This window comes from Geotrypetes seraphini, chromosome 5 (genome assembly GCF_902459505.1).
Source record: "Geotrypetes seraphini chromosome 5, aGeoSer1.1, whole genome shotgun sequence".
Classification (NCBI taxonomy): Eukaryota; Metazoa; Chordata; class Amphibia; order Gymnophiona; family Dermophiidae; genus Geotrypetes; species Geotrypetes seraphini.
Window position 1 is genome coordinate 158,090,897 of NC_047088.1, and position 27,383 is coordinate 158,118,279.

The window sequence follows — 27,383 nt, forward strand, 5'->3', positions numbered from 1 at the left end:
TTAAATTGAGTGCCAAATTGGGCATGAACCCACATTTGCATGCACAATTTTAATCATCATATACAGAATTTTGGGGCTGAAGCTTGTTCTAGAAAGGAACATTTGTACAAGTGCCAAGGGTTTTACATTTTTGGTGGGTACCCTTCAAGAAAATTACAATATATTCCTTTCCTCCCCACCGCACACAGGCATAACCTAGCTAGCATAGATAAAGCTTGGTTTATTTGCTGAAAAGGGGATATATAGAAAACAAATGTTTTGCATTAAGGTATAATAATCGGTTCTAACATCTTTCTACATTATTCTTCTCCCAAAAGAGGGTGAGGGGAACACCGTGTATTACAGCTTTTCATCATTTTGAGGACGTAGAATGATGATAGCTGTTTAAATATTTAAAGCAAATAATTCTGCTCAGTAATGCTCTTTAATTTAAGCAATGGCATAGCAAACATGCATGGGAATAGAGTATTTAAATAAAACTAGCATGTGCCATAAATTGATGGGTAATTACATTCAGGCGAGTCTCAGGAAACTATGGTAGGTTTTAGGAAAAATACAGATCTTCCTGAGTTGCCTTTGAAATGTTAAATATTCTTTGGAATTTTCTTGTTGCTGCATTCTAAGTGCTAATTCTATAACGGCATCTGGGTGCCAAGATACCATTATAGAATACCAGCCTGTCGACATTTGCGCACTCACATTTTGACATGCCTGCATATACCAGGTCAGTGACAGATGGAAAAGGAACATGCCTAAATGCAACAAGCTAGACACACAACTTATGGTATCCTGTAAGATATGCATATAAATATGAGACACACCCGTGCCTCTTCCATGCTCTGCCCTATATGTGTAGAAAAGAATGCACACTCTTTCTGAAAAAATGCACTCTTTTTTCAAATTGTGTGCACTCTTACAGCTACTCTATGCACACTGCTTGCAAAGAGGATGCACTCTTAGGCCCAGATTCTCTAACTGGCGCCAATTTTGTTAGGTACCGGTAGGCACCCAAACAATTAAAAATGCTGAAGGTGCTTTAGGTCGACTAACGTCACTAAGTGGGTGTGGCTAACTATGTGGCGAGAACTCGTAGCAGTCATTCAGCCAGCAGCTCTGCGCCAAGCAGGAGCACGGGAAGATTGCTCTTGCTCGGTTCACCACTGGACCACCAGGGAATTGAAAGGTATGCAAGGGAGGTGAGAAGTAGGTAAAAATGGTCATGGTCTGCCAGAAAATTCAAAAGGTATGCAGGGAAGGTGGTAGAGAAGTAAAGGTTTCTAGAGTTGGTGGGCACAGGAGGCAGAAGGTATCCCTCTTGTCCCAGCCCACCGTGAGACCGCCAGGGAATACAAAAGGTACATGGGGAGGCGGGAGGGAAGTAAAAGTTTTTAGAGTCAGCCGGGACAGGAGATGAGAGGACTCACCGCTGGACCAGCAGGTCTTATGGCAGGCCCTGCAAGGCGTTGGGAGGCAGGGAGAGGGTACAGGGTAGGAGAGGGAGTGGGAGTGGGGGCACTTGAATATTAATCCCCCACCCCAGCTTATATCTGAGCCAACCATTTTTCTGAATTCAAAAGGGCCTGGGATAGGCACGTGGGATCTCTCGGAGAAAGAGATAATGGTTACTGTGGATGGGCAGACTAGATGGGCCATTTGGCCTTTATCTGCCATCATGTTTCTATGTTTCTTCCTTTCTGGGAGAAAAAAGGCTACCTCAGCTTTGTTGTTTTTTAATCTAAAACATTGTATTTTAGTCTATATTCTGCTTTATGGGTCTTGCTATTTGCAACCTCTCAGGACCAGTGGGATCAAGTGGTCTAGAAAATTATAGATTGTTTATTTTTTAATCTAATGCTGCAAATGACATGGGAAATGAAATGATATAAACATATTTGATCTGCCCTTTCTTACTGCATGCTTTTCTAATTCAAAAGCATGTAGATAAGGGGACTCTCCAAGCCAACCCTCTCGTGGAATGCCTCTGAAACACACCTACTTACGCGTATTAGCCACACAGAGGTTTGTATATACAAATGTGTATGTGTTAAACAATTTCAAAGGCCCGATTTCTGTGCACATACTACAGGTTTATTCACAGAAAAGCCTTTGAAAACTGTTGTCTAGATGGCTGTGTGGAGGGTCAAGTTTTGGCCATGGATTGAAAAATCAAAAGACCTTGACATAAATTAATCTCTCCAGGGAAATAATTCCACAGTCTTGGTACTGCCTTGAAAAATGCGTATTAGCAGGCTCCAGATAATGAAAAAATAATTAAGAAAGCTTCTTGGAAAGAACACAAGTCCCTAATAGTTGCATATAGAGAAACAGCTAAATACAATGGACTGTTGCCTCTGAGAGCTTTAAAATCACGGTTAGCAGTTCTGGCAAACTTGACATTTTTATCTAAGACTTTAAAGTAGACTAATGTGATCATGAAATTAAGTATTCATCATTACATGAACAGTTATATTTTGTACCAATTATAATCTTTTCAAGCTTTTTGGACACAGATCATAATAAAAAAGAATTAGAATAATCAAATTATGAGGTAATCATGGCATGGGTGACTAAAGCAAAATTTGCATTATCCACAAAGTAATGAGAATAATGAAAAACCTCTTATGCTACTGGTGAAATTTGTATATCAAAGCCTAAAGCACTATTGGGCACCTATTCTCAGAAGATTTATTTTATTTTATTGAGAATAAACAGTAGCGTACAGAACTACGAAAAGAAAAGGGAACACAATAAAAAAAGCATTGCTACAGACAAAAGAATATGCAGCTTCCAAAAATAGAAACATAGAGTATGACGGCAGAAATGGGCCGTTGGCCCAACAAGTCTGCCCACTCAAAGAGCCCTCCCTCAACAGAAAAGACATCCTATATAAAGATGTAAACACCTCCCAATCCCTCCCTCCCCCCACCCTTAGCAATGACAAACCCCAAAAGGAAACAATATCCCAACCAGTAAACCCCTACTAAATGAAAAAGAGCGCAAAGGGGCGTGATGCAAAACCCATCAAGGTGGCAAGGGTTGCCAAACTCTATAAGGCTTCCACACTTGGAGAAAATAAAACATGGTGTCTTTACGCATTGCTGTCAGTGTAGTCATCAAATACACAGATGGTACCACAGATGGTACTGGAGCTCATTTCCAATAAGAAGCCAAGCAAACTCTTGCTGCAGTAACAACTAAAGCTACCAGCTACTGAGCTCCATTCTCAAGTCCCACTACCGGACCACTGAGAAGAAAAACACATGTATCAAAGCGGTATGATAACGTAAAATATCTTGCAATAAAATTGAAACTTGATTCCAATATTCTTGCACTTTAGGGCAATCCCACCAGATGTGCAAAAAAGTACCTAATTGGGCGCAACCCCTCCAGCAGTTATACACCGCCCGCAATCACGCAGGGGTGTAATACTACTGGAGCAAAATCTTATATCCATGCTCAACTAAGTTAGTAGTAATGGAAACTTTCAAAAGGCTTCTGTATATTCCGTCCCATTGATCTTTAGTAAAAGGCTGACCCAGAAGGCCCTCCCACTTAGCTTTGTACTTGCATTCTAGAGAAGAATAAAGCATGAGGGCCTTGTAAAGCCTAGAGATAAATCCTCTCCAGACCCCCAAATGAAAGACCTTAAGAAGGGCATAATTCTCTCGTCCCCAATGAGGCAGCACCTTACACAGCATAAAAGTTTTGACTGTAAACAAAGAAGCCAGAATCATCCAAGCTGTACTCATCACGAAGAGCGGAAAAGGATAGTAGCTCGCCCCCCACTATCAGTTGCGCCAGTGTGCGCAGTCCTCTCCCAGCCCACCTACGGAATAGTGAGCTGCTCAACACAGGACCAAACTGCAGAGCGTATTGTATATAGGTCCTGTTGACCACCTTAATACATTCAGCTCCAAGTCCCGCTTCACTTTCATGCACAGAAAGTGGTTTTAAATACCAAAGGGTGGACTAATAAGCACAAGAGTCCCCTCAAAGCTGTGCCTTGTAGCAGGTATAAATGCCGATATCCAGATTTTTAAAAATTATGCATGTGTTTCTAAATTTTCTAAATTTGGAAATATACTGTATTTATCTTCTCTTTTTGCCCCATCCAAAATGAGCCCACATTCCCCCTTGGAAACCACATGCTCATAGATCTACGCATGTAAATCACAACTTTCTAAAATAATTATATACACTGTGTTAGCCATTTACACATATAAACACTGTAATTTAAAGCCACACAAGGCTTTTTAATGGCTTCCACTGTGCAACAAGTCTAACAGGTGAAAACAGATCAATTCTGATTTGATCATTTCAGCCTGCAATGTGAAGTGTATCTACATTGGAGTGACTACATATTCTGCAATTAAGTCTGCTTTATTAACTTATTATGAATGTAGTTTTGTAAGCTGCTTAGGTGTTAGGCGGGTTAGAAATTGTTGAAATACAATAAATAAAATTAAATACAACTAAAAATGTATGTTTTCATGAAGCAATGAGGCCTTCAGAACCCAGTCCTTGGAACACGCCAAGTCCCATCAGGTTTTTTGGATACCAAAATGTATGGGTCCCCAAAGTCCCTCCTTGAGGGCTGAATCCAATCGGGTTTTCAGGATTTCCTCAATGAATATGCATTGAAAGCAGTGCATGCACATAGATCTCATGCATATTCATTGGGGAAATCCTGAAAACCCGACTGGATTAGGCCCTCAAGGAGGGACTTTGGGGACCCCTGCCATAATGAATATGCATGAGATAGATTTGCATACCAAGGAGGAAGTACTGTACATCAAGTTTTAAGTTTTAATGATTATTTGATATATTGCCTATCGTAATACTAAGCGATTATATAAAATATTTAAAATCTGGGGATACACAACATGCCAATCAATCTCATGCATATTCATTGCCCTTTTTTAAAAAGCTACATGTATCCTTACATTTATGTTAAATTGCTTTAATGTTAGATATCCTTTTTCATTTAAATATATTATAGTCAAATTTCACGTGTCCACTATCTCAAAAATAGATTAAAACATTATGGGCTCCTTTTACTATGCTTCACTAGCGGTTTTAGCACACGCTTACCGCATGCTGAATTGCCATGCACGCTAGACGCTAACGCCAGCATTGAACTGGCATTAGTTTGGCACATAGCGTGGGGTTAGCGCATGCTAAAAATGCTAGCGCACCTTAATAAAACGAGCCCTATAAGTTTTGTATATTGCACCAAGATTGGCTTAAATACAGTTAATGTCTCTCTTTCGTGTCAGCCAAATTGACTCTGTCCCAAATAATCAACAGCTACCCTATGCAGCCCCTCCTTGATGTAAACAGATGGCTGTGCAAACTTATCTCCTCCAAAGTCACTTCATCAGTGCCTCCAAATTGTCATGCAGAATCCTTCTTGCATAAACCTCCCCCTCGTTCAACTCGACCCAGATTCTGTGTTTCACAATTCTTCTTCAAGAGTTGAAATAGCTAAATCATTTACTTGTTCACAGCATGGTAATTCAAGCCGTACTTTCTGCAATAAATCCTTATCATCTTTATCAAATGAATAGTTATCAAACAACTTGTTCAGCCTCAAATACTCAAATGGGAACACTAGTAATGGGACTTCTGCTGCTCAGCCAAACAGTTCAAAAACACCATCATTTGAATCTTTTATGCACATGTGTGCAACTTATTACCTGCTCATTGTGGATATTCTGAAAACCAGGTAGGACTTGGTGTGACCCTAGAACTGGGTTGAGAAGACCTGTTCTAGACTAAAAAGTATTTGAACTGAATTAGAGTTATGCAAATATATAAAAAGATGTAAATCACAACTGTCGCAATAATTTCACCCATAACTAAGGGTCAAATGGAACATAAGATTTTATGGCTGAAGATTTTAGATCATGCTTCTTACCTGTGTGACGTCTACTATTCGGGGAGAGATTATTCTTGGTATCCGTAATATCCTTGTGAGAGGCTAGGAAAAGCACTACTTCCCCTTTCTCATTTTTTATAGGAACGATGTCCAGGAGACACCAGAAGGAGGCACCTATGGAAAAGATTTAATTAGTCTAAGAAGCGAAAGAACTGTAAAGTCACATATTTATACAGACATATCAAAGATCAAATCTGTTTAAAAATAGGGTTCTGTATCTGTTAAGCATAAAAACACCTGTGATCAAGGCCAGAGCAGGTTTATAGATATTGTTTTGAAAATTCCATGGTAGCTCAAAATTGAGAATTCACTCAGGGCTGGCCCAACCATATGCCAGATTAGGGGCTTCTTTTATGAAGCTGCGTTAGCGATTTAACGCACGTAATAGCTTGCGTCAATTTGCCAGCCACGCTAGCCGCTACCGCATCCGCTAAAAATGTGCGTGTGATAAAGCCGCTAATGCGGCTTCGTAAAAGGAGCCCTAGGTGGTTACCTTGGACAGCATCTTCTGGAGAGGCAGCAAAGAGCTGCTGTAGTCAAAGTAAAAACAATAGATCCTAATTGACACACACACACACACACATACACACAAAGAACCATCAATGTATACTGTTACCATCAGGAAGGGTAAGCAATTTTCAAACTGCTCAGTTAACTAGAAAATGACTTTTGGAAACTGCCCTCATTATTTGGCACACACACACACAAACCATTTAGTATTTAAAAACGTAAGGATTGATATTAAGCTGGTGGCAATCAGCATCTTCTGACCACTGCCAGCATTATTCCCAGAAATTCAATGACATGTCATGTCCGAGCTCTGACATTGAATTTCCAGGCATTTAAAACAGTTGCCTGGATGCCACATACAGATTTGCGGTTCTCAAGGACCCCAGGCACCGGAAATGTATGCCAGGGTTTTACAGGCCTACATTATCAGCACCCAGGGTCATTCCTGAATCACAGCCAGCGGTGAATAGTGACAGTGAATTTTGGTACATTCCCTAAATATGCCCACTTCCAGGCTTCTAGAAACTGCAAAAAATCACACTTCTATTAAACATTCAAACTCCTTAAAATGCTAGGAATATCTTCATATGTAGTCAAAAATATGCTCAGAGACATACCCCGTCTTCTACAAAGCCACGCAGTAACGGCCCTGAAGCCCATAGAGATTTAAAGGGCTTCGGGGCTGTTGCCGCGCAGCAGCCGCTAGCGTGGCTTTGTAGAAGAGGGGGATAGAGCCAAAAATAAGGGGCGAACCCCAAGAATGTCGCCTCACCACCCAATCATTGCATATGATTGAACAAACATCAAAAACGATCTTTCTTTGCTGCTTGTGCAGTCTAAATGGTGATATACTTAGTTGGTTGAATTATAACAAAAGAACTTATCTTTATTGAGAGTTCCGACGCGGTTCCATTTCGTTCCTGTGTCAGGGAACCGATATGCAAGATTCAAACAAAGAGTTTAAAGGTGGCGTCTGTCTCAAAAACAATTTTAATCAGCTCCTTCAAAAATGCAGGCTGCTTCCACTGCGCTCAAAATGGCAAAAAAAAAAAATGACATGAACGAAACGGGCCACGTCGGAACCCTCAATAAAAGATAAGTTCTTTTGTTATAATTCAACCAATTAAGTATATCACCATTTAGACTGCACAAGCAGCGAAGACAGGACGTTTTTGATGTTTGTTCAATCATGTGCAATGATTGGGTGGTGAGGCGACATTCTTGGGGTTCGCTCTTTGTTTTTGCCTCTGAGGGCTCCTTTTACGAAGGTACGCTAGCGTTTTTAGCGCACACACTGGATTAGCGTGCGCTAGCCAAAAAACTACTGCCTGCTCAAGAGGATGCGGTAGCGGCTAGCGCGCGGGGCATTTTAGCGCACACTATTCCACACATTAAGGCCCTAACGCGCCTTCGTAAAAGAAGCCCTATGTCTCTGAGCATATTTTTGACTACATATGAAGATATTCATAGCATTTTAAGGAGTTTGAATGTTTTATAGGAGAGTGATTTTTTGCAGTTTCTAGATACCTTTCTTCAATCACTCCCAGTGATATTAGACCAAACGTTTTTGGTTTCCCCAGTATAGTTTTGACTTAGTCTGCACTTCCAGGCTTCGGAATGTGCCACTAGCTGCCAGGGACCTAAGTGCCATTTCCAGAGACTGTGTGGCGGCAGTTATTTATTTTTGGAGTATTCCTTTCACTCTTAATAACATTCATCTGGATATAGTAACATCTTTAAAAATATTGGGTGTCATTATTGACGATAAGTTCTCCTATCACGAACATATAAGTAATACTGTTAAATTCTGCTTCTATAGATTACGCATGATTCGCTCGATTTCTAAGTTTCTCGAGCCAAAATCACTAAACATTTTAATCCACTCCTTAATTATCGCTAAACTTGATTATTGCAATTCATTATTAATAAACATCACACAAAAAGAAAAGAAGCGTCTTCAAATAATACAAAACACAGCCGTTAAACTTATTCATAACGGTAAAAATTATGATCACGTTACTCCTTTCCTGATCAATTCACACTGGTTTCCAATCAACCATCATATCACCTTTAAAATATTACTTAGTATTTAAAACTCTGTCCACCAATGAACCACAATTTATTAATAAAATGCTTATTCCTTATAATACACCGCGCTCCCTCCAATCTATAATCCAAAATCTCATAGTAGTCCCTTCATTGAAAGTTATCAGAACCAGACGCCATGATATGTTTTCGGTGATGGCCCCACAACTTTGGAACACTTTGCCTCAATATATAAGAGAGGAAAACGATCTCAGCCGTTTTAAAAATAACTTAAAAAGTTTTCTTTTTAAAAATGATTTTAATCTTTAAATTATACTCAAATTGTAAAGTAGTTACCTTCCAGGATTATACTACCCCTTCCCTAATGTTTTTTTTCTCCATCTATGGTTCTTTTTTCTACTTTAAAGCACTGATTTGTAACTTTATTCCTCCATCCCTTGTGTATCAATTACGGTAGTCTGTAAGTTTGTCGGTCTAACCCATTATTTTTAAATTTTAAACAGTATGTCTAAATGTATGTTCATTTTTATTATATTGTATCTCACTTAGTAAATTTGAATAAGCGATTTATCAAATCAAAATAAAACTTGAAACTTGAAACTAATGTGGGTTTTAATGGCACAACAAATTATCACACCACTTAAACCCAATGAAACCAATCAACTTCAAGTTTATTATAAATTTGATTGCTCGCTTATTCAAAATTCTAAGCAATGAACATATCAGTAAAATTACAAAATTAAGGGGGCAATAAAACAAGCAGAGAACTAAACCTTACAAAACATATTGAAGACTAACAGACTTTACAAACATAATAAAACACGAGGAAAGGATGGGAAAAGAAATACAAATTGATTGATAGAAGAGAAGACAGTTATGGTAAAAAGACAATAGGAAGGGAAAGAACAATGAACCTCAGAGAAGTTATGGGATTGGAATGAAACTCCTAGTCAGGCTTTCTAATTATTAAATGCAGTAGGGTGGCTACCGTCGCCTAAATTTTGGCAGCTTTTGTAGAGAGCTGGCCCAGAGAGCTGGCAATATCCAGCATTTAACCTGTTATGGTGAACTGCATAAAGATAGGACTTACTTTTATGCGGTTCTCTTTATACTGACTCCACTTCTAGAATACTCCCAAAACAGCCAGTTTCAGCTTAAGTGCTAACCAGACATTTTCAGTGGCTTTCTCTAGTTAAGTGCCACTGAATATGACTAATAAACCCCAAACAAGTAATTTGACCTGCCAGAAGTAATTTCTGGCCAGTTAAATCCCTTGAAGTAAAGGAGTAGCCTAGTGCAGGAGTGGGAAACAAGGGCCACAATCCAGCTGGATTTTCAGGATTTCCCTAATGAATATGCATGAGATCTATTTGCATGCACTACCTCCATTGTATGCAAATAGATCTCATGCATATTCCATGTGGAAATCCTGAAAACTTGACTGAATCGCTGCCCTCGTCCCTACTCCCGGCCTAGTGGTTAGTGTAGTAGCCTGAGAACCTGGGGAACAGGCTTTGATTCCCACGAACTCTGTGACTCTGGACAAGTTGCTTAACTCTCCTTTGCTAAATAAATACCTGTTTAAAATATGTAAACCACTTTAATTGTAACCACAGAAAGGCCCTTTCCCTTTCATGAGTATTGACTCCATGATGTTTTGGGAGAGGGGATAGATCAGGGGCATGAAAGTTAATTGAGAAGAGGCATAAAGTTAAAGGATCACCAAAGATGCCCAATATTCCTGCACTGGCAGCGGAGTTAGGGTTACCAGATGTCTGGGAAAACTCAGACATGTCCTCGTTTTAGAGGACTGTCCGGGTCGGGTGCCCGGACAGACTTTCTAAAACCCAGTAGTTGTCTGGCTTTTGGAATGCTCTGGCAGTGTCTGGAGAGCCTCTGAGCATGCACGGATGATGTCAAACATCTGGCTGGAGGGCTGGCTTAACTCTGGTTTCAAAGGAGCCTTCTTGGTACAAAACAGGCAAGAACTTTTCTCATTTTTTTTTTTAAGTTGGTGACAGTTCAACTTCACTATCAGTGCCTCTCAGCTCCCAACTATATCTTTTCCTGTTGCATCAGAAATTTCCAAAGTTCAAAAACAGCCAATGGGGCTGAGTCAGTCTTGCAACTTCCTGAGGGTTTCACTGATCTGCTATAAAGGAATATTTTAATTTTTCCTCCAAAGAGCAAATCTCCAGTACATAATAATAATAATAACTTCAGTCTTTTATACCGCCATAACCAAAAGTTCTAGGTGGTTTACACAAAAAAACGCTGGACAATCAGCAAAATACAATAATACAGTAAAAAATACAAATATTTGTAAAATAGAATTTCAATAATAAAACTCACTAAGTAATAAACTTATCGACCAAAGTGGTCTTAATTAATTTCTGAAAACTGCAATAGGATAACATAGCTTGCTGAATACATTTACCTAACCAAGATTGTTGCCTACCAGCTTGAAATGCTAGGGTCCTATCAAAGAAGGTCTTGTACCTACACCCATTAATTTTTGAATAAGCAAATAAGTAGAAGTTTCTAGTTTCTCTTGATGGTCTATGCAACACAAAATGAGGAAAAAGGTAAACTAGAGACATGGCTTCAGATGCTCAAGAAGTGGCTGCCCTGTGAGCTTAGGTACCTCAAGGGTCTCTGCTCTTTGGGTGACTGGCCTCAGGGCTACTGTGCCAGTAGTTTGAAACCTTTTTCATGGAGGATTCTTGACTATTCTGCACAGAAGCATATGCTCAGAATTTTACATTACAGTTCTGAGCTCTTAGAGAGCAATTTCATCCTGGCTCTGCTGGATGATGTCACACACTTCTATGTCTGGCTCAGTCCTGATTGCCAACAGAAATTACATAATTCACTTTCAATATCAGGTCCTAGATAAGACAGCATAATAATAAGGTGGCAAAGAGGTAGTATAATTATTTCTGGTAGTGCCTGCTGCATTTTCCATATATTATGTTCCTATTGTTGGATTGTTTCTCTTTTTGAAGATATAAAGACATGTATATTAACAATATGCATGATATCATATGCAAGAGGAAATACTCGTACATATCAAAAAGAATACACACAGAATTACATATCACAACGGATAATGTAATTCCATGGTGGTGAAAATTTTTCAGAACCTGGCCACTGCAGGAAAGACTTTATGATCAGAACAACCCAGGAACAGAAGACATTTGATATTTAAATGATCAAACTTTCAACCTCGCTTGTAAGCACTGAACAGAGACTTAGGTTTTCTTTTAATTCGCTGCCTGAAATAATTTTTCTGCCTTTCTGTCACCACCGTATGCTTCCATCTCTTTCCCATTCATATTACCATTGAGTTGTATTTTCTGAATGTCTTCATTTGCTCAAATCTATTCATTCTTTGTGGACCTGAAAACATTTCTTGAAAGCTGCTCAAGAAACTGGAGTCATTTCCTGTTCCAAACTCTCTTGAGTTTGACTTGGTATGGTTCACACTGAGATAGATTTAAAGTGTCGGTCCTGTGTTGGTGTCAGAGTACCGTATTTTCACGCATATAACGCACGCGTTATACGCGTTTTTACCTACCGCGCATAACCCTCGCGCGTTATACGCGTGAGCGCGGTATACAAAAGTTTTTCTACATAGTTCCCACCCTGCCCGACGCCCGATTCACCCCCCCAGCAGGACCGCTCGCACCCCCACCCGAACGACCGCTCGCACGCGCTCCCACCCGCACCCGCGATCGGAGCAAGAGGGAGCCCAAGCCCTCTTGCCCGGCCGACTCCCCGACAATATCGGGCCAGGAGGGAGCCCAAACCCTCCTGGCCACGGCGACCCCCTACCCCCACCCCGCACTACATTACGGGCAGGAGGGATCCCAGGCCCTCCTGCCCTCGACGCAAACCCCCCTCCCTCCAACGACTGCCCCCCCCAAGAACCTCCGACCGCCCCCCCCAGCCGACCCGCGACCCCCCTGGCCGACCCCCACGACACCCCCACCCCCCTTCCCCGTACCTTTGGTAGTTGGCCGGACAGACGGGAGCCAAACCCGCCTGTCCGGCAGGCAGCCAACGACGGAATGAGGCCGGATTGGCCCATCCGTCCCAAAGCTCCGCCTACTGGTGGGGCCTAAGGCGCGTGGGCCAATCAGAATAGGCCTGTGCCTCAGGCCGCGCCCCCAGGTGGGACCTAAGGCTCCAGGGCCTATTCTGATTGGCCCACGCGCCTTAGGCCCCACCAGTAGGCGGAGCTTTGGGACGGATGGGCCAATCCGGCCTCATTCCGTCGTTGGCTGCCTTCCGGACAGGCAAATGAGCATGTACAGCGTTTCCATTCAAGATACCTAGCGATACAACCTCTATCTGAAAGTTGTGAACTCATATTCCATAAAGGGCACTCCATGAAAGGCGTCCTTTATAGAATAGCGCTTAGAGCCAACTCCTATGCTCAACTTTGGTTATGGGGAGTTATGCTTGCTGAAATCTGGTGTAAATCCTGATTTGCGTCTGTGGCGTGCAATCCCAGAATTCTATAATACCGCACTTAAATATCTGGAATGCCCCTGCCCTGCCCATGCCCCTCCCACAGCCATTCCCCTTTTTGGGTTGCATGCAAGACCTTTTGGGCACGCAGTGTTATAGAATAGCACATAGACAGTTGTGCATGAAAGTCCATTACCAATTAATGTAGGTACGCATCTGCCCTGCGTGCCCAGGGTGGGTGTTCTAGGCAAACCTTCATCCCCCTAGCTCGATTAACTTTCAGGCCCCTAATGTTTTATGCTTTATTAAAATTTGATATATCACTTCAGCTTCCAACAGTTCCAAGTAGTTTACAAAATATATAACATTTTAAAAGGAAAATAACTACATAAAAATGGAAAGACCTAAGAACATTCATACAGAGCACCTACTGAAGATAGTATAAAGCCATTGCTTTTAGGCAAAACACATCATCTGCTGAAGTGTTATAAACTAATAAATATGATCATTACTGGGTATATCTCCCCTATCCCAAGACATAGTAACATAGTAAATGACGGCAGTTAAAGACCTGAACGGTCCATGAAGTCTGCTCATTAGTTATACCCATTACAAATACATGATTAAATGAACTTGTCTCTTTTTTGATATTTCCGGGTCATAGACTGTAAAGTCCATGTGGTATTGTCTTAGGTTCCAAATGCTGAAGTTGCCTTCCAAGCTCACTCCAGCCTATCCAAACATCCTGGCCGCAGGATATCTACCATAAAGTCTGGCCAGTAACATTCTCATGTTCCAAACTAGACATCATACTTTTAAGTATTAAACTTTGGTGTGTGTATGTGCGATTTGAAATTTGCCTAGTTATTCTGCAGGTAAAAATATACATTGATAGTTCTTTGCATTTATGTGGCTGGCAGAATCTATTGTGTTGCTTTGTTTGCAGTTGCTTTTTGCTGCCCACTCCTAGCCTTGCCTAATGGTTGGGCCAGCCCTGAGTGGATGGGAGCTATTTAAGGGTTGTGAGTGGTATCATGTCTATATTTGTGCTTATATTGTTATGTGTGTGTGAGGGCAGGGTTATGCAGGGGAGAGGTAGGGGTGGAAGATTATGGGGCAGAGTGTGTATGGGGGGGGGGGGAGGATGGGGGTGTTGTGTTTGTGAGATGATGGAGGCAAGGTATATGGTCATCCTGGAGGGTGTTGAGGCTGGGTATGACAGGCTGTGTGGGGGTGGGGGTGGGGGGAGATGTATTTCAGGATGGGCGACTAGGTGGCTGCAGCTTTGCATATTTCTCATAGTATTTATTTGAGTGTGACCTGTGTATAAACATATCTGAGGGAGAGTCTGGGTAGGATACAGACAGAGTCATGGAGTCAACACATGATATTCAGCCTGTAGCGGTAAGCAGCTTACAAGTCACTTCCAACTGTGGACTGAACTAAGTCATGCGACACATGTGGCTCCCAGTGCTGAATATATGGGTATGTTTGCTGACTCGGAGGTTAACTGGGAACTGGCTGATATTCAGCACGGTTAACTTATCACATAAAGTTTTGCTGTCTTAACTTTAACCAGTTATTTAGCTGGTTAGCTGCTAACAAGCTTTGTTGTTGCACAGCCCTACCTCTGCCTTCAGCCCACCCCTATCCTATCCAGTTAGGAGATGGCCTATTAGCGAAAATGTTCAGCAGCTCTAACCACTTAAGTTAAATTAAGCAGCTGGTTCTCTCAGCGGAATTTAACCAGGCAGAAGCCTCTCCTGCTGTGATCAACCCTTTCGAATATCGACACCGTGGGTTATAAAATACACACCTATATACACATGTCAACTGCCTGCAACTGTAAACCCTTTATAAAGTTATCCCCATCATGTTCCGCAATCATAACTCCCTAAACTACTTCAGTGATTTTAGTGCAAGTTAATGTTACCGACAACTAGAAAACGTATCACCAACAGCTGTTTGTACAACTCAGCAGTGACGAAGCTTTCTCTCCCTTGGTTCTCATAGGATTCATTGCATGTTGAGGGACGTGTACAGCGCACAACGTTATTTTGACTGCTAAAAGAGTTAAAGATTTTTCCTATAAAAGTTCCAGAGTTGAACAGCAAAAAAAACATAGAAGCTAGTGGCACTTTATAAGCCAACAGATTTATTTAGGATAAACCTTTGAGGACAATAATCTACTCTGTCAGAGGCGTAAAGTGTAGTAGAGGAGGAAGTGTTAATTGGTTTACAGTAACTATGATAACACTATAGGGTCTTTTCCCTTCATCCCTCTGTACATTGTATCCTCATTTAATTAGCTGCACCAAGATAATAGCATTTATGGTGTACATTGCATTGTTATACACCCCCCCCCCCGTCCTCCCAACACATTATATCTATCTACATGTTTTTCTATACAGTAACTACCGCCTCTGCTATGCTTTTTTTGTACGAATAAATCTCTAAAGTGCCACTAGTTTCCTTGTCTTCTCCCTTTTGTCCTCTTCAGTTTGTTATGAAATATATACACCGAGGCCCAGATTCTCTAACTAGCATCAATATTTTTAGGCGCTGGTAGGCGTGCAAGCTCAGTAAAAAAACAAAACAAAACCCAAAATACTGTTTAAATGATGTTTTTAACTGAGTTTCAAAGGGCCTTCTGGCCCAAATCATACCTCTGTATGCACTTTAAGCCGCCTAACACAACCGTGGGCGTGGCTAACAATGGAAGTGTCATTAGGTGGCCTAAAATGCCTACATAGGTTTGATTCATGACAAAGATAGGCACCAGAAATGTAGGCCTGGATAACTCTAGCCTACATTTTCAGCGTCTATCTTTCCCAGAGGTGCTATTCTCTATAAGTTGCCATCACATGATCGGCATGCGATTGACGGCCGCTTTTTAGGCGGTTGCTGATATCGGCGCCATATAGAGAATACGGACCTTAGTCAAGAACATAAAAATTGGCATGCTGGGTCAGGCCAAAGGTCCATTTAGTCCAGTATCCTGCTTCTAACAGTGGCTATTCCAGGTTAAGAAATAGCAAGATTCCGTGCTATTAGCCCCGAGGAAAAAGGAGTAACTTTCCCTGGGTCTACCTAAATAGCATTTTGTAGACTTGACCTCCAGGAACATATCCAAACTTTTGTTAAATCCAGCTGCGCTAACTGGCAGTGAGTTCCAGTACTTAACAATGCATTGAATGTAATAATATTTTCTCCCACTTGTTTTAATTGTATTAAGATGTGAATTCATGACGCATCCTCTATTTTTATTTTTAGAAAGAGTAAACAATAATTTGCATTTACTCTTCTCCAATTTGAAAAGCCCTAATGCTGATTTTTATCCAGCAGCACTCAGCATTTTTCTGACCATTACCAGTGTTATGCTTGGAAATTCAATGCTGGACATGTCCAGGCTTCAACATTGAATTTCCAAGTTTGTGGAGCCACCTAGAGCATATGTGGTTAGGGGCGATATTCAGCCATGTAGCACCGGATAAAGATAGACTTGACTCTTATGTGGTCCTATTTATGTGGTGACCTTGGCTGGTTCAGTGCTGAAAATTGGTACTTAACCACCACCAGAATGCCTCAAAATGAATGGTTTTGAATTTGGCACTAACTGAACATTTTCAGCAGCACTAACTACTGAAACTAATTAACTACTGAAACTACTTAAACTCATTGAACTGCTGAACTAATTAACTGCTGAAACTAATTAACTGCTGAAATTAATTAACTGCTACTGAAAATGATTGGTTAGCCTTGAACAAGCAATTGAACTGGCCAGGAGCAATTTCTGCTTTGAATATCAACCCCTCAATCTTTTTCTCATGAGAGGAATTCCATTACCTTCATCATTTTTAGTTACTCTCTTTTGCATCTTTTCTAATTCCACTATATCTGTCTTAAAATGTAATGACCAGAACTGCACACAATTCTCAAGGGTAGGTTGCATCATGAAGCAATACAGAAGCAGTGGCGAACCAAGTGGGGAGGAGGGTGGGGGCCGTCTGCCCCGGGTGCATGCCCCAAGGGGGTGCACAGCTGGCCACCTACCGGGGAATAGGCTGCGGCCGGGGAAAGGCTTCCACTTCCGTCATCAGAAACAAGCCGGCCGAGTTCTCCCTTCTTTTCTTCCCTGTAGGGTCGACCAACTCTCGCTGCCCGACGTCAAGTCTGACATCAGAGAGGATGTTCTGGGCTAGCCAATCGCTGCCTGGCTGGCCCGGAACGTCCTCTCCGACATGAGAATTGACGTTGGGTGGCGAGAGTTGGTTGGCCCCGCAGGGAAGAGAAGCAGGGCGAACTCAGAGCCGGCCTGTTTCCGATGGCGGCAGTGGCAGCCTATTCCCCAGCGGCAGTGGCACCATTTTCCCAAAGGCGGTGGCATGTGGGAAGGGAGGGGAGGGAGAAAGAAAGAAACGGGGGGGGGGGGGAACAGGGAGCCAGAAAGAAAGGGGGCAGGGTGAAACAAAGAAAAAGAAAAAAATAGGGCACGGAGAAAGAGAGAGAAAGACAGACAGAGAGAAAGAAAGAAAGAGGGCATGTAGAGAGAAAGAAAGAAGGGGGAAGGGTGAAACCAAGAAAGAAATGGGATAAGAAGAGAGAGAGAGAAAGACAGACATACAGAAAGAAAGGAAGCATGGAGAGAGAAAGAAAGAAGGGGGCAGGGTGAAATAAAGAAAAAGTTTGGGGAGGGAATGAGGTCTGGAGGAGAGGAAGCATACAGAAGGCTGAAAGAAGGGAAGAAATATTGGATGCACAGTCAGAAGAATAAAGTGCAACCAGAGACTGATGAAATTACCAAAATGTGTCCGTTTTGAGAATTTATATCTGCTGTCTATATTTTGCACTATGGCCCCCTTTACTAAACCGCAATAGCGTTTTTTAGCGCAGGGAGCCTATGAGCGTTGAGGGCATTCAGCGAAGCTCCCTGCGCTAAAAACCGCTACCGCGGTTTAGTAAAAAGGGAGGGGGTATATTTGTCTATTTTTGTATAGTTGTTAATGAGGTGACATAGCATAAAGTCATCTGCCTTGACCTCTTTGAAAACCTGCGGAATATAAATGATAATTAACATTTTCTCTGCGTACAGTGTGCTTTGTGTTTTTAAAATTTTATTGTTGGTAGATCATTTTGACTTGGCCACGAAGGTAAGGGAGGGGAGCTGCTGAAAGACATCTAGCATTCCTTGCAGGCTTGACTGTGCAGGGAATTATTTTTATAAAATCATGTTTTGTTACGTGACTGGCATTATTTAGACTTTAATTTCTATGAATGAATAGAATGAAAATGATATAAAATTACTTGCTTGGTTTTATGTGCATGCGCTGAAGGAAAGTGGAGAGAGAGTGGGCTAAGGACGCTGAAGGGAAATGGGGAAGAGAGAGTGGGGAGAAGACGCTGATTTATAAATTGACAATTGTATAGAATATTGTTTCTTTTTATACTTTAATATAATAAGTTCAATATAAAACAATTCAAGGCTTGTGTGGATAGAATAAGATGGTTTGCGGGGATGGGGACTGAGCTTATGGGGATTAGTCCAATAAAATGGTATTTTTTTATTTCTCATTATTTGTTTTATTTTTATTTGTTAATTTGTAAAGTAGTGATTGTTATGTATCAGTTTTTTCAAATTTACATCTACTGTCTTTATATTTTGCACAGTATTAGAGGACATGTATTACTGTTTCTGTGGTGTTGTAGTGTTGCATTGTATGCAGAGTCTGGTTTCTTGGCGGTTCAGTTTAACTTTTGTCTATATATTTCTATTTTTAGTTTGTGATTATTCCATATTGGGCGAGAGTGTATCTATCTGTGTGTATGAAAGGGACATGGCTTTCTTATAGCATCAACTGTACAGGATCAATTGACTATGCAGAATCTGGCTTGTTTAGTTTTACAATATATGTGTTGGTGTTCTAGTGCTCACTGCAGTGTTTAAGATGCTGCCTTTTCCTAGGTACACTCTTGTTGTGCGATATGTGGATTGTTACTAAAAATCATATTTTTCATATAGATGGGGGTGTATGTGTCCAAAAATGATAGGCTCCGGGTGTCACATATGCTAGGTACGCCACTGTACAGAAGCATTATAAAATGATTTGTTTTATGATCTATTCATTTTTAAAATAATTTCTAACATTCTGTTTGGTTCTTTGGCTACTACTGCACACTGAGCAGATTTCAAAGTATTGTCCATGATGACATGTTTGTAGATCATTTTCATGGGTGGTCATTCCCAATGTAGATTCTAGCCTCATTTAGCTAAAATTTGAGTTGTTCTTCTCATTGTGCATCATTTGTCCACATTAATTTTCATCTGCCATTTGGATGCCCAGTCTTCCAGTTTCACAAAGTCTTCTTGCAATTTTGAACAGTTTGCATGCAATTTAATAACTTGGAATAGTTCATGTTATCTGAAAATTTGATCACCTCACTTATTGTTCCAATTTCCAGATCACTTACTATATGTTTAAAATCATTTTTATTAAAAACAGTCCAACAATACAAATTCTTATGCAGAACACATCATCAACCAAACCATGGATAATAAAATGGATAGAAATGTTTCTACTATAATTTTAATTTTTCTCCCCCTTTCTCCATGCCACCTCCAGAGCTGCTGCATGAGACATAAAAGAAGATATGGTCAACATAAATTTAATTCAACAATCTGCTATGAGCCAATAGTGTAAGCGTACCCCAAATCTCTCCCAAGTCCTTTAAAAAGCAATCCCTTTGGAAGAAGTCATGTCCGTAACATCCAGTTGTTCCAAAGAAAGTAAAGTTATCATTTATATCCTTCAGGTTGTCAACAGTCAGCCTCCAACCAACACAACAAAATGGACTTCTTTGCTAACAAGATCACTAAAAACAAACAAGCCCTCAAGAGATCAAACAAAAGCATGGAAATCTGTCTAAAATGCAGGGACCATTGAGATGAAACATTTTGAAAGACTTGTTGCCAAAAAGACTGTATCTTGAGACAACATCAAAACTTGACTGGTCTCCATGAAGATGGGATACTGTGCTAGATAGACCATTGGTCTGACCCAGTAAAGCTATTCTTATGTTCAAATGTCCCAAAGTGGCTGGAGTCACATTTAGGACAGTGAGCCACTATGCTAATTGTAGCCATGTAAGTTCAAGTTGAAGAAACATACAAGCACAAAATATATTTATATTTTAACTCCCACAAAAGTGCTGAACCAGACAGGTTTTTCATGTTCCGAAAACACTCCTCCAGGTGAGATGCTATCAGATCAAGAGACAAGTCTATTCCAAGCAGAGGCTAACATGCATAATCCAGCATAGCTGTCACTTGTTGCAGGAACCTGTGATGATATGCTAATAGAACTCGCTGCTGAGAATCAAATGTATATGCAGTACTAAGTGTATCATGGACATTCTCTCATAAATGTGCCCATTCAAGACTGTTAGCATAGTGATGAAGTTGGAGATAAGCATCATAATCAGATGCATGCAGGGACTGAGTGTTCTGTAACTCCTGAAAAGGCTTTAATTTACTATCATCAGTTAATACTTGATATAAGTCACAGAGCCCAGATTCTCAAAACTTTAATGCCGTCGCTAAACTGGCCATAGGTTAGGCAAGCCTTCACTAGACTAATTATATCCAGAAGTAGCCCAATAGCAGTACATCTTCAAAAATGTGGAGGGAAGTTTAAAATAGGAATGCAGGAAGAGACTTATTTTCTTTTTTTTTCCCCTAGAGAGTCCAGTAAGGAGGAAAATGAAATGCTCATAATGATGGGTCTTTTACCCTGGGGTCCATCGGGACCTTAGTCTTCTAGCCAAGAAGCTAAGGAGAAGGAAAAGACAACAATGCAGCCTGTTCTCATAAGGGAAGAAGAGGAAACGAGCTGAAAACTAGATGAATTCCATAGCATAAGGTGCCTTAAGGAGGGGAAAGATGGATGATTGGGTAGATACCATCCTGTCCTCAGAGCTAGGGTAGAGTTAGGAGTTATCTGAGCAACAGTGAAATCCAGATAGCTATTTTAACTTTCTTGGGTATTCAGTGCCAGCACCCAGATATTGTACTAATTAAGCCAGCATTGGACAGTGTTAAAAAAAAAAAAAAAAAAAGACTGCCAGGTTGAATATTGTCCCCATTGTTTTCATAGCTCTGTTTTTGTGTATTTTGTACACCTAAGATTTTTATTGTAATACTTACCAGTCTCCTTCAGGTACATTTCAAGTGTGAGGTTTGTGTGATTGTCCAGACTACTATTACTGCTACTACTTATCACTTATATAGCGCTGAAAGGTGTACGCAGTGCTGTACATTTTGACATTTATAGACGGTCCCTGCTTGGAAGAGCTTATAATCTAACTTGGACAGACAGACATGTCATATAGAATTGGGGATGCAGAACCCAAAGGTGAGAGGAATTAGGAGTCAAAAGCATTCTCGAAGAGGTGGGCTTCTAACTAGGCCTTGAACACTGCCACAGATGGAGCCCGCCATTTGAATTTGGGCAGCTTGTTCCAAGCATACGGCGCAGCAAGATAGAAGGGATGGAGTCTGGAGCTGGCAGTTGAAGAGAAGGGCACAAATAGGAGGAACTTACCAGCTGAGCAGAGCTCATAGGGGAGAACATAGGGGGAGATAAGTGAAGAGAGACAGTGAGGGGCAGCTGAGTGAGTGCATTTGTAGGTTAGTAAGAGGAGTTTAAATTGTATTTTGAAATGGATGGGAAGCCAATGAAGTGACTTTAGGAGAGGGTTAACATGAGTATAGAGGTTCTCCTGGAATATGAGTTGTGTAGCCAAATTCTGGATGGATTGGAGGGGAGTGAGATAGATAAGTGGAAGGCCTGGGAGTAACAAGTTGCAGTAGTCTAAGCTCAGACGTTATACTGCATACCAATTATATGCATCAGGGAATTTTTATGCCTGGTGTGTATGCTTGGGGAGAGGATTTTGGAGGAGACTTTTTGATTTTATAGCCACAGACACAAAAAACGTGTGTACTCACCTCTGTGGCCACACTTAGTCCCATCACATCTGAAAACTGGCTATACTTTTGAGCCTGATCACAGACAAGAATCCTTCTCTCCACCCACTTTGACACAGGTGCTGAAGGAAGGACATGTTTTTGGACAGACAATGGGTGAGGGGGGGATTGAGGGAGTGAGATGTTCCTGAGGAAGGAGAGCTCAGTTTTCTGATGTTGGGGGGGGGGGGGGGATCACGGGTTGTGGTAGTCTCCTTCCCAAGTCTCTCTTTCCCTTCTTCCTTTAATACAATTCATATAGCTCATTGTGTTGCCTATTGAATGTCTTGAGATAATGGTGGTATAATCCCAGTCTTTGCTTTCTTTTTCCTATTCAGCAAATTCTACTTAGCATAATGCTGACTTTCCCTAGAAAAGCATAAACAGTTGTTTTAACCTGGAGTTAGATGGGCATCAGAGAGGGTGTTCTTCTGTTCAGCACTTTACTTTCTGTAAATGAATGCAAACTACGCAATCTAACCATCAAGAATAGAGCCTAAAATGGTAGCTCTAGTTGCTAATGATGGTTTGCCTGCTGGTAGGGAACCACTGTTACTGTCTTTCCTTATTTGGCAATGGGATGTTTCATGTTTAATAATAACTGTATGTCTGTTAGAAGACATAATGAACATTACAGCTGATTGCTCTAACGAATGGGATCCTGCATGGTGTTTAATTATGAAATTATTGTGTCTGTAAGTGTTGGTAAAGTGGGCGGATAGCAGGCATGTGGCCAACATACATTGAAACTGTGAAGCCTTAACAATAGCCAGGACTATTTAGTAAGTATTAAAAGAAAAGAATGAGGCAAGAAACAGCAAATGTCCTAAATAATTCCTGTATTTAAGGAACAGGATAATAACAGCTTGATAGATGTAGTGTTTCCATGAGATTGTAAGGCATTCTCTCAGATCTCATAAACATCACTACAACATGACAAGATAATCTTCACTTCTTGGAATCTGAACAAGTTGGTGACAAGAGAAGCACCTTAGTACAGGAAGAGAGACTACTAGAACAAAGCCTAAGTTTTCAAAAATATTTATGTAGCCATGGCTTCCCGCCTCCCCACCACGTGGCATGGGGCTCTGGCCAGCTTGTTCGGTTGGGGGGTGGGGTTCACCTGCCCGACATCAGGGCTCACAAAAAGATGAAACAACACAGCAGGTGGTAGTGGCTATCGTCAGTCACTGACTCACATTTCACACTCGCGCTTGGGCGCAGGCTGGGGGTGGACAACTCCGGGATTTCACTTACTCCACTCAAACGTCTCACTCTCCTTTCCAATGAAACAACAGCTCAGTCTGAGATATGAGTGAAACAAACTGGAACTTTATTGAAGTTGATTAAGGAACAGTCTTTAAACTATTTACACATACTCAGTGAAAGGCAGACACTCTGGTTCCATTAACAGATTTCCTCCTGTCACTTCCAATTCCCGGTAGAGTCAATTATTTACAATTTCTTCAGCAAGGAAGGCAGATAATTTGGTTCCATCAGTAGATTTCCTCCCTGTCATTTCCAGTTCCTTTTTAGTTCCAACTATTTACACAGTCTTGTCAGTTCCCTCCCAAATCTCTCTGAGAATCTCCCTCGGTCTTGGGCTTTGGCAGGACAAAGGAACAACAAAAAAGCACACTGGTTTTGTTTTCCTCAGTTCCTTCCCAAACTTCTTCAAGAGTCCCCATTGGTCTCAGGGCTCTGAAAAGGGAAAAAGAAATAACCAAAAGTCAGGATCACAATTTCTCCTCTTTTATAACCTCCCCCTTCCCTCATGGGAAAAGGGATCTTCAATTCCTCCCACAAAGGTTCTCTAGCCAGTAAAGATTTAGTGACCACCTGAAAAATCTTCCACCACTGATTTTACAGCAGAGGCATTTTTCAGGAAGTCACATTTATATAGGAGAGAGAGAGAGCATTATTTAGCCTCCTGTGGGAAATTCATGAAACTGCATTGATGTAACTATAAGATAGTTTTGTCAAGCAGAGGAAAACTCCCCAAGAGCCCATATTACATTACATTACATTAGTGATTTCTATTCCGCTTGTGCCTTGCGGTTCTAAGCGGATTACAAAATTAGAAGAAATCTGGACATTTCCAGGAAGTTTACATATCAAGTAAGAATAACAACACATTCAGGTTATAGAAGATTATTACATAACGTTGAGAGAAGAAATATTCTGGTTACAGATGGAGGTTGCTTGTTTAGGTTTCTGAATATATATTGGGGATATGGTTTGAAGAATTGGCTAGGAGATACTATAGGGGTGGTATTCATGAAGGAATATGCATGTGCGAGTAGGATGGAGGCTAGAATGATGGGAGGTGTTTTTTGAATAGAAGAGTTTTTATTTCTTTTCGGAACACTTTAATGTCTGTTGTTTTGGTCAGCAGTTTGGAGACGGTAGGGTCAATTTTCGCTGCCTGAGTCGCCAGAAGGTTGTCGTAAAGTTTCTTGCGTCGAGTACCATTGAGAGGTGGGTAGGTGAATAGGCTTTGAGTTTTCCTTATTGTGTGTGAGATTGCAGTATAGGCGGTTGTTTAGGTAACTTGGTGCAGCTCCAAGTAGTAGTAAAAATGATAGATGCTGGTGGTATTTAATAAATAAACCAATTTATTGATGCATAAGCTGCATCAGACAAAGTGGCTTCTTGCTATCAAAAGGTCAAACAAACACTCCCCTAGTCAAGGCTCATTTAATGACCCGATACAAGGCCTTTATTGCTATTTTGGCACTGTTGGGTGGCTTAGTTCTGTACATTCTCCATTTCTCTCAACAGGTTTGATTACTTTGGATTTCCTCAGTGCGGTTTCTGCCTTTTCCATCTGTGGTGACTGATTGGAGCCCACATCATTGTGTATTTATATGTGTTTGTATGTGTTGGTGGGGAGTCTATAGGCTACATAGTTAAGCCCTCGTCACCCCTTCCCTCTGACCCTATAGAACTACAAGTGATATATGGAAAGAAAGCAGCATTCACCAGGGTTTTCTCCAAACTAGTCTCACTCTCCAATACCAACTCTCTAATTCATATAATAATCCCTGCAGAAGAAACATCTGAGTCAGAGAGGCACTCAGTTTTTCATAACTTATTGAGTCCATCCAGCACCATCATATTTTTTTAAATGGGGGGGGGGGGGGCTGCATTTTATGGGGTTTCCCAATAGGTTTCAATTCATGAACCATGGTCATAGACAGCATGTTGGCTTGATCAGCACCATGGACAGTAGCAGTATTGTTCTATTCCATTTGAATGTTGGAATCCAGGATCCATATGCTGGCTTTTGAGCAAAGTAGAGTCTGACCATACTTCATCTTACACTGGTTACATTAAGGCCATAATAGGTACCCTCTCCAATCTACAAGAGGCCATAGGTTCTCCTACATTTGATCCACATGGTTGCAAGAACAATGCAACAAAAAAGGTACATGTTTCCATCTATCAATGAAGCTTCCACCAGATCCCTGTTCAGATAAATCTACTTTTTTGCATGGCCTGATTTGGCTGCTAAACTTCACTGGTCAGTGCTTAAAATTGGCAGCTATCGTGCAATATATTAATCCAAGTTTAAGCCACTAACCACTAATATTCAGCCATTCCTGATTAATTAAATAGCACTGAATACTGTACAAATTGAAAATAATTTTACAACTGGTACAAGACCAAAAAAGTACCCATTTGCAGCCAATTTTATAAAGACATATATGTGTTTATTTATCTTTATAAATGCAGCACAAATTCTGCAGAAATTGTGGGCAAAACTGATGTAAATATATGCATGTACAATTCATAATGTCTGTATTAATCAAAGTAAGACACTATACAGTTATGCTTGTTTCACTTATTTTACACTTCATTTTAAATTAAAAGTTTCACATAGTTCAAAGTCTGAAATCCAAAAAAGGCACCTAGGTTAAGTTTCGGCAACCATTTTGAAAATGTCTTAGTGGTGAGTCAAGCAGTGGCAGAAGGCAGGAAAGACTGGGGATCTTTCTTACCCTCGAACCGAGTAGAAGCGAATGTTGCATGAGGTGAAGTGAGGTGAGGTAAGATGAAGGAGGGAAACAGAGATGCTGTTGTACATGGGGGTGGATGGGAAAGGAGGGAAAAAGAGGCTGTTGTATGGGGGATGTATGGGAAGGGAGGGAAACTGAAGCTGCTCTATGGTGTGTGGAAGGGAAGGGAGAGAAACAGAGAGGGTATTGTACAGGGGGAGGATGGTAAGGGAGGGAAACAGAGGCTGCTGTATGGGAGTGGAAGGGAAACAGAGAGACTGCTGTACAGGCTTGGGTGGTTGTAAAGGGCGGGAGGGATGGGAGAGAAACAGAGAGGCTGATGTGCAGGGGGTGGGAGGGAAATAGAGAGACTGCCCTACCAGGGAGGGAGTGGGTATAGATGGGAAGGGAACAAAACAGAGGCTATTGTACGGGGCTGGATGGGAAGGGAAGGAAATAGAGGCTGCAGTATGGGGACAGATAGAAAACATAGGCTGCTGAATGGGGATGGATGGGAAGGTAGGGAAACATAGGCTGCTGAATGGGGGTGGATGGGAAGGGAGGGAAAAAGAGAAGCTGCTGTAGAGTAGAGGTGGGAAGGAAAAAAAGACTGCTGCACAAACTGGGGATGGCCTATGGACTTAGCCACTGCTTTTCCTGGATTAGAAGCATGGGACGCTGCTACTAATTGGGTTTTGCCAAGTACTTATGACTTGGACTGGCCTCCATGAAGATAAAATACTGGGCTAGATGGACCATTGATCTAACCCAGTAAGACTATTCTTATGCTCTTATGCGTTCTGCATGTGTGATCAACTAGGTGCTCTGATAGTAATAAAGGTTGAGAAGCGTTAATGGTGTCATGGCCCCAAGTAGGAAGATATTTTTCATCTCTCCTTTAGCTGTTTTGAACTCAGAACAGCCTCACTTAAAAATTAGTGGAAACCACTGCACTAGGCAGGCCAGGATTAATTCGTCGAGGGCCCCTAGGCACACAAGTACACTGGGCCCCCCTGCCCCGCCCCATCCCACCATGCACCCAGGTGGAAACAGGAAGCTGCGTCAGAGAGAAGCTTTGGGCAAGCAGCACCGCTTGCACAATTACAGTTCCTGTTGATGTTGCTTGCTTGTCTTACTTTCCGTCGATGGGGAGGGCCACGTTGCCTATCGGGGTGGGGCCCGTGTTGCAGATCGGGGGAGCCCGCATTGCCAATCGATGCTGGAGGGGCCCATCGCCGTTTGGAAAAAACAATCTTGATGCCCTCCTTCATTAGGCCCCCCTGACCATTTCAGGCCCTAGGCACGTGCCTACTTGGCCTATTGGTTAATCCAGCCCTGGCACTAGGTTTACTATATGGCTCTAGAAAAATGGAAGTAAAACCCAGATATCTCAATC

At 41.4% G+C, this 27,383-nt stretch overlaps 1 protein-coding gene across 1 annotated transcript in view; it reads right to left on the minus strand.

Annotated features, from left to right (window-relative positions):
• The window catches only part of LOC117360399 (potassium voltage-gated channel subfamily H member 8-like), a 559,270-nt gene that overhangs the window by 414,652 nt on the left and 117,235 nt on the right, over window positions 1–27,383 (minus strand). Inside the window, exons 3-4 of the mRNA XM_033944108.1 lie at window positions 5,918–6,052; window positions 1,965–1,967 (exon numbers count right to left, since the gene is read on the minus strand). Coding sequence (XP_033799999.1) covers window positions 1,965–1,967; window positions 5,918–6,052 — 138 coding nt within the window. The remainder of the gene's footprint in view (window positions 1–1,964; window positions 1,968–5,917; window positions 6,053–27,383) is intronic.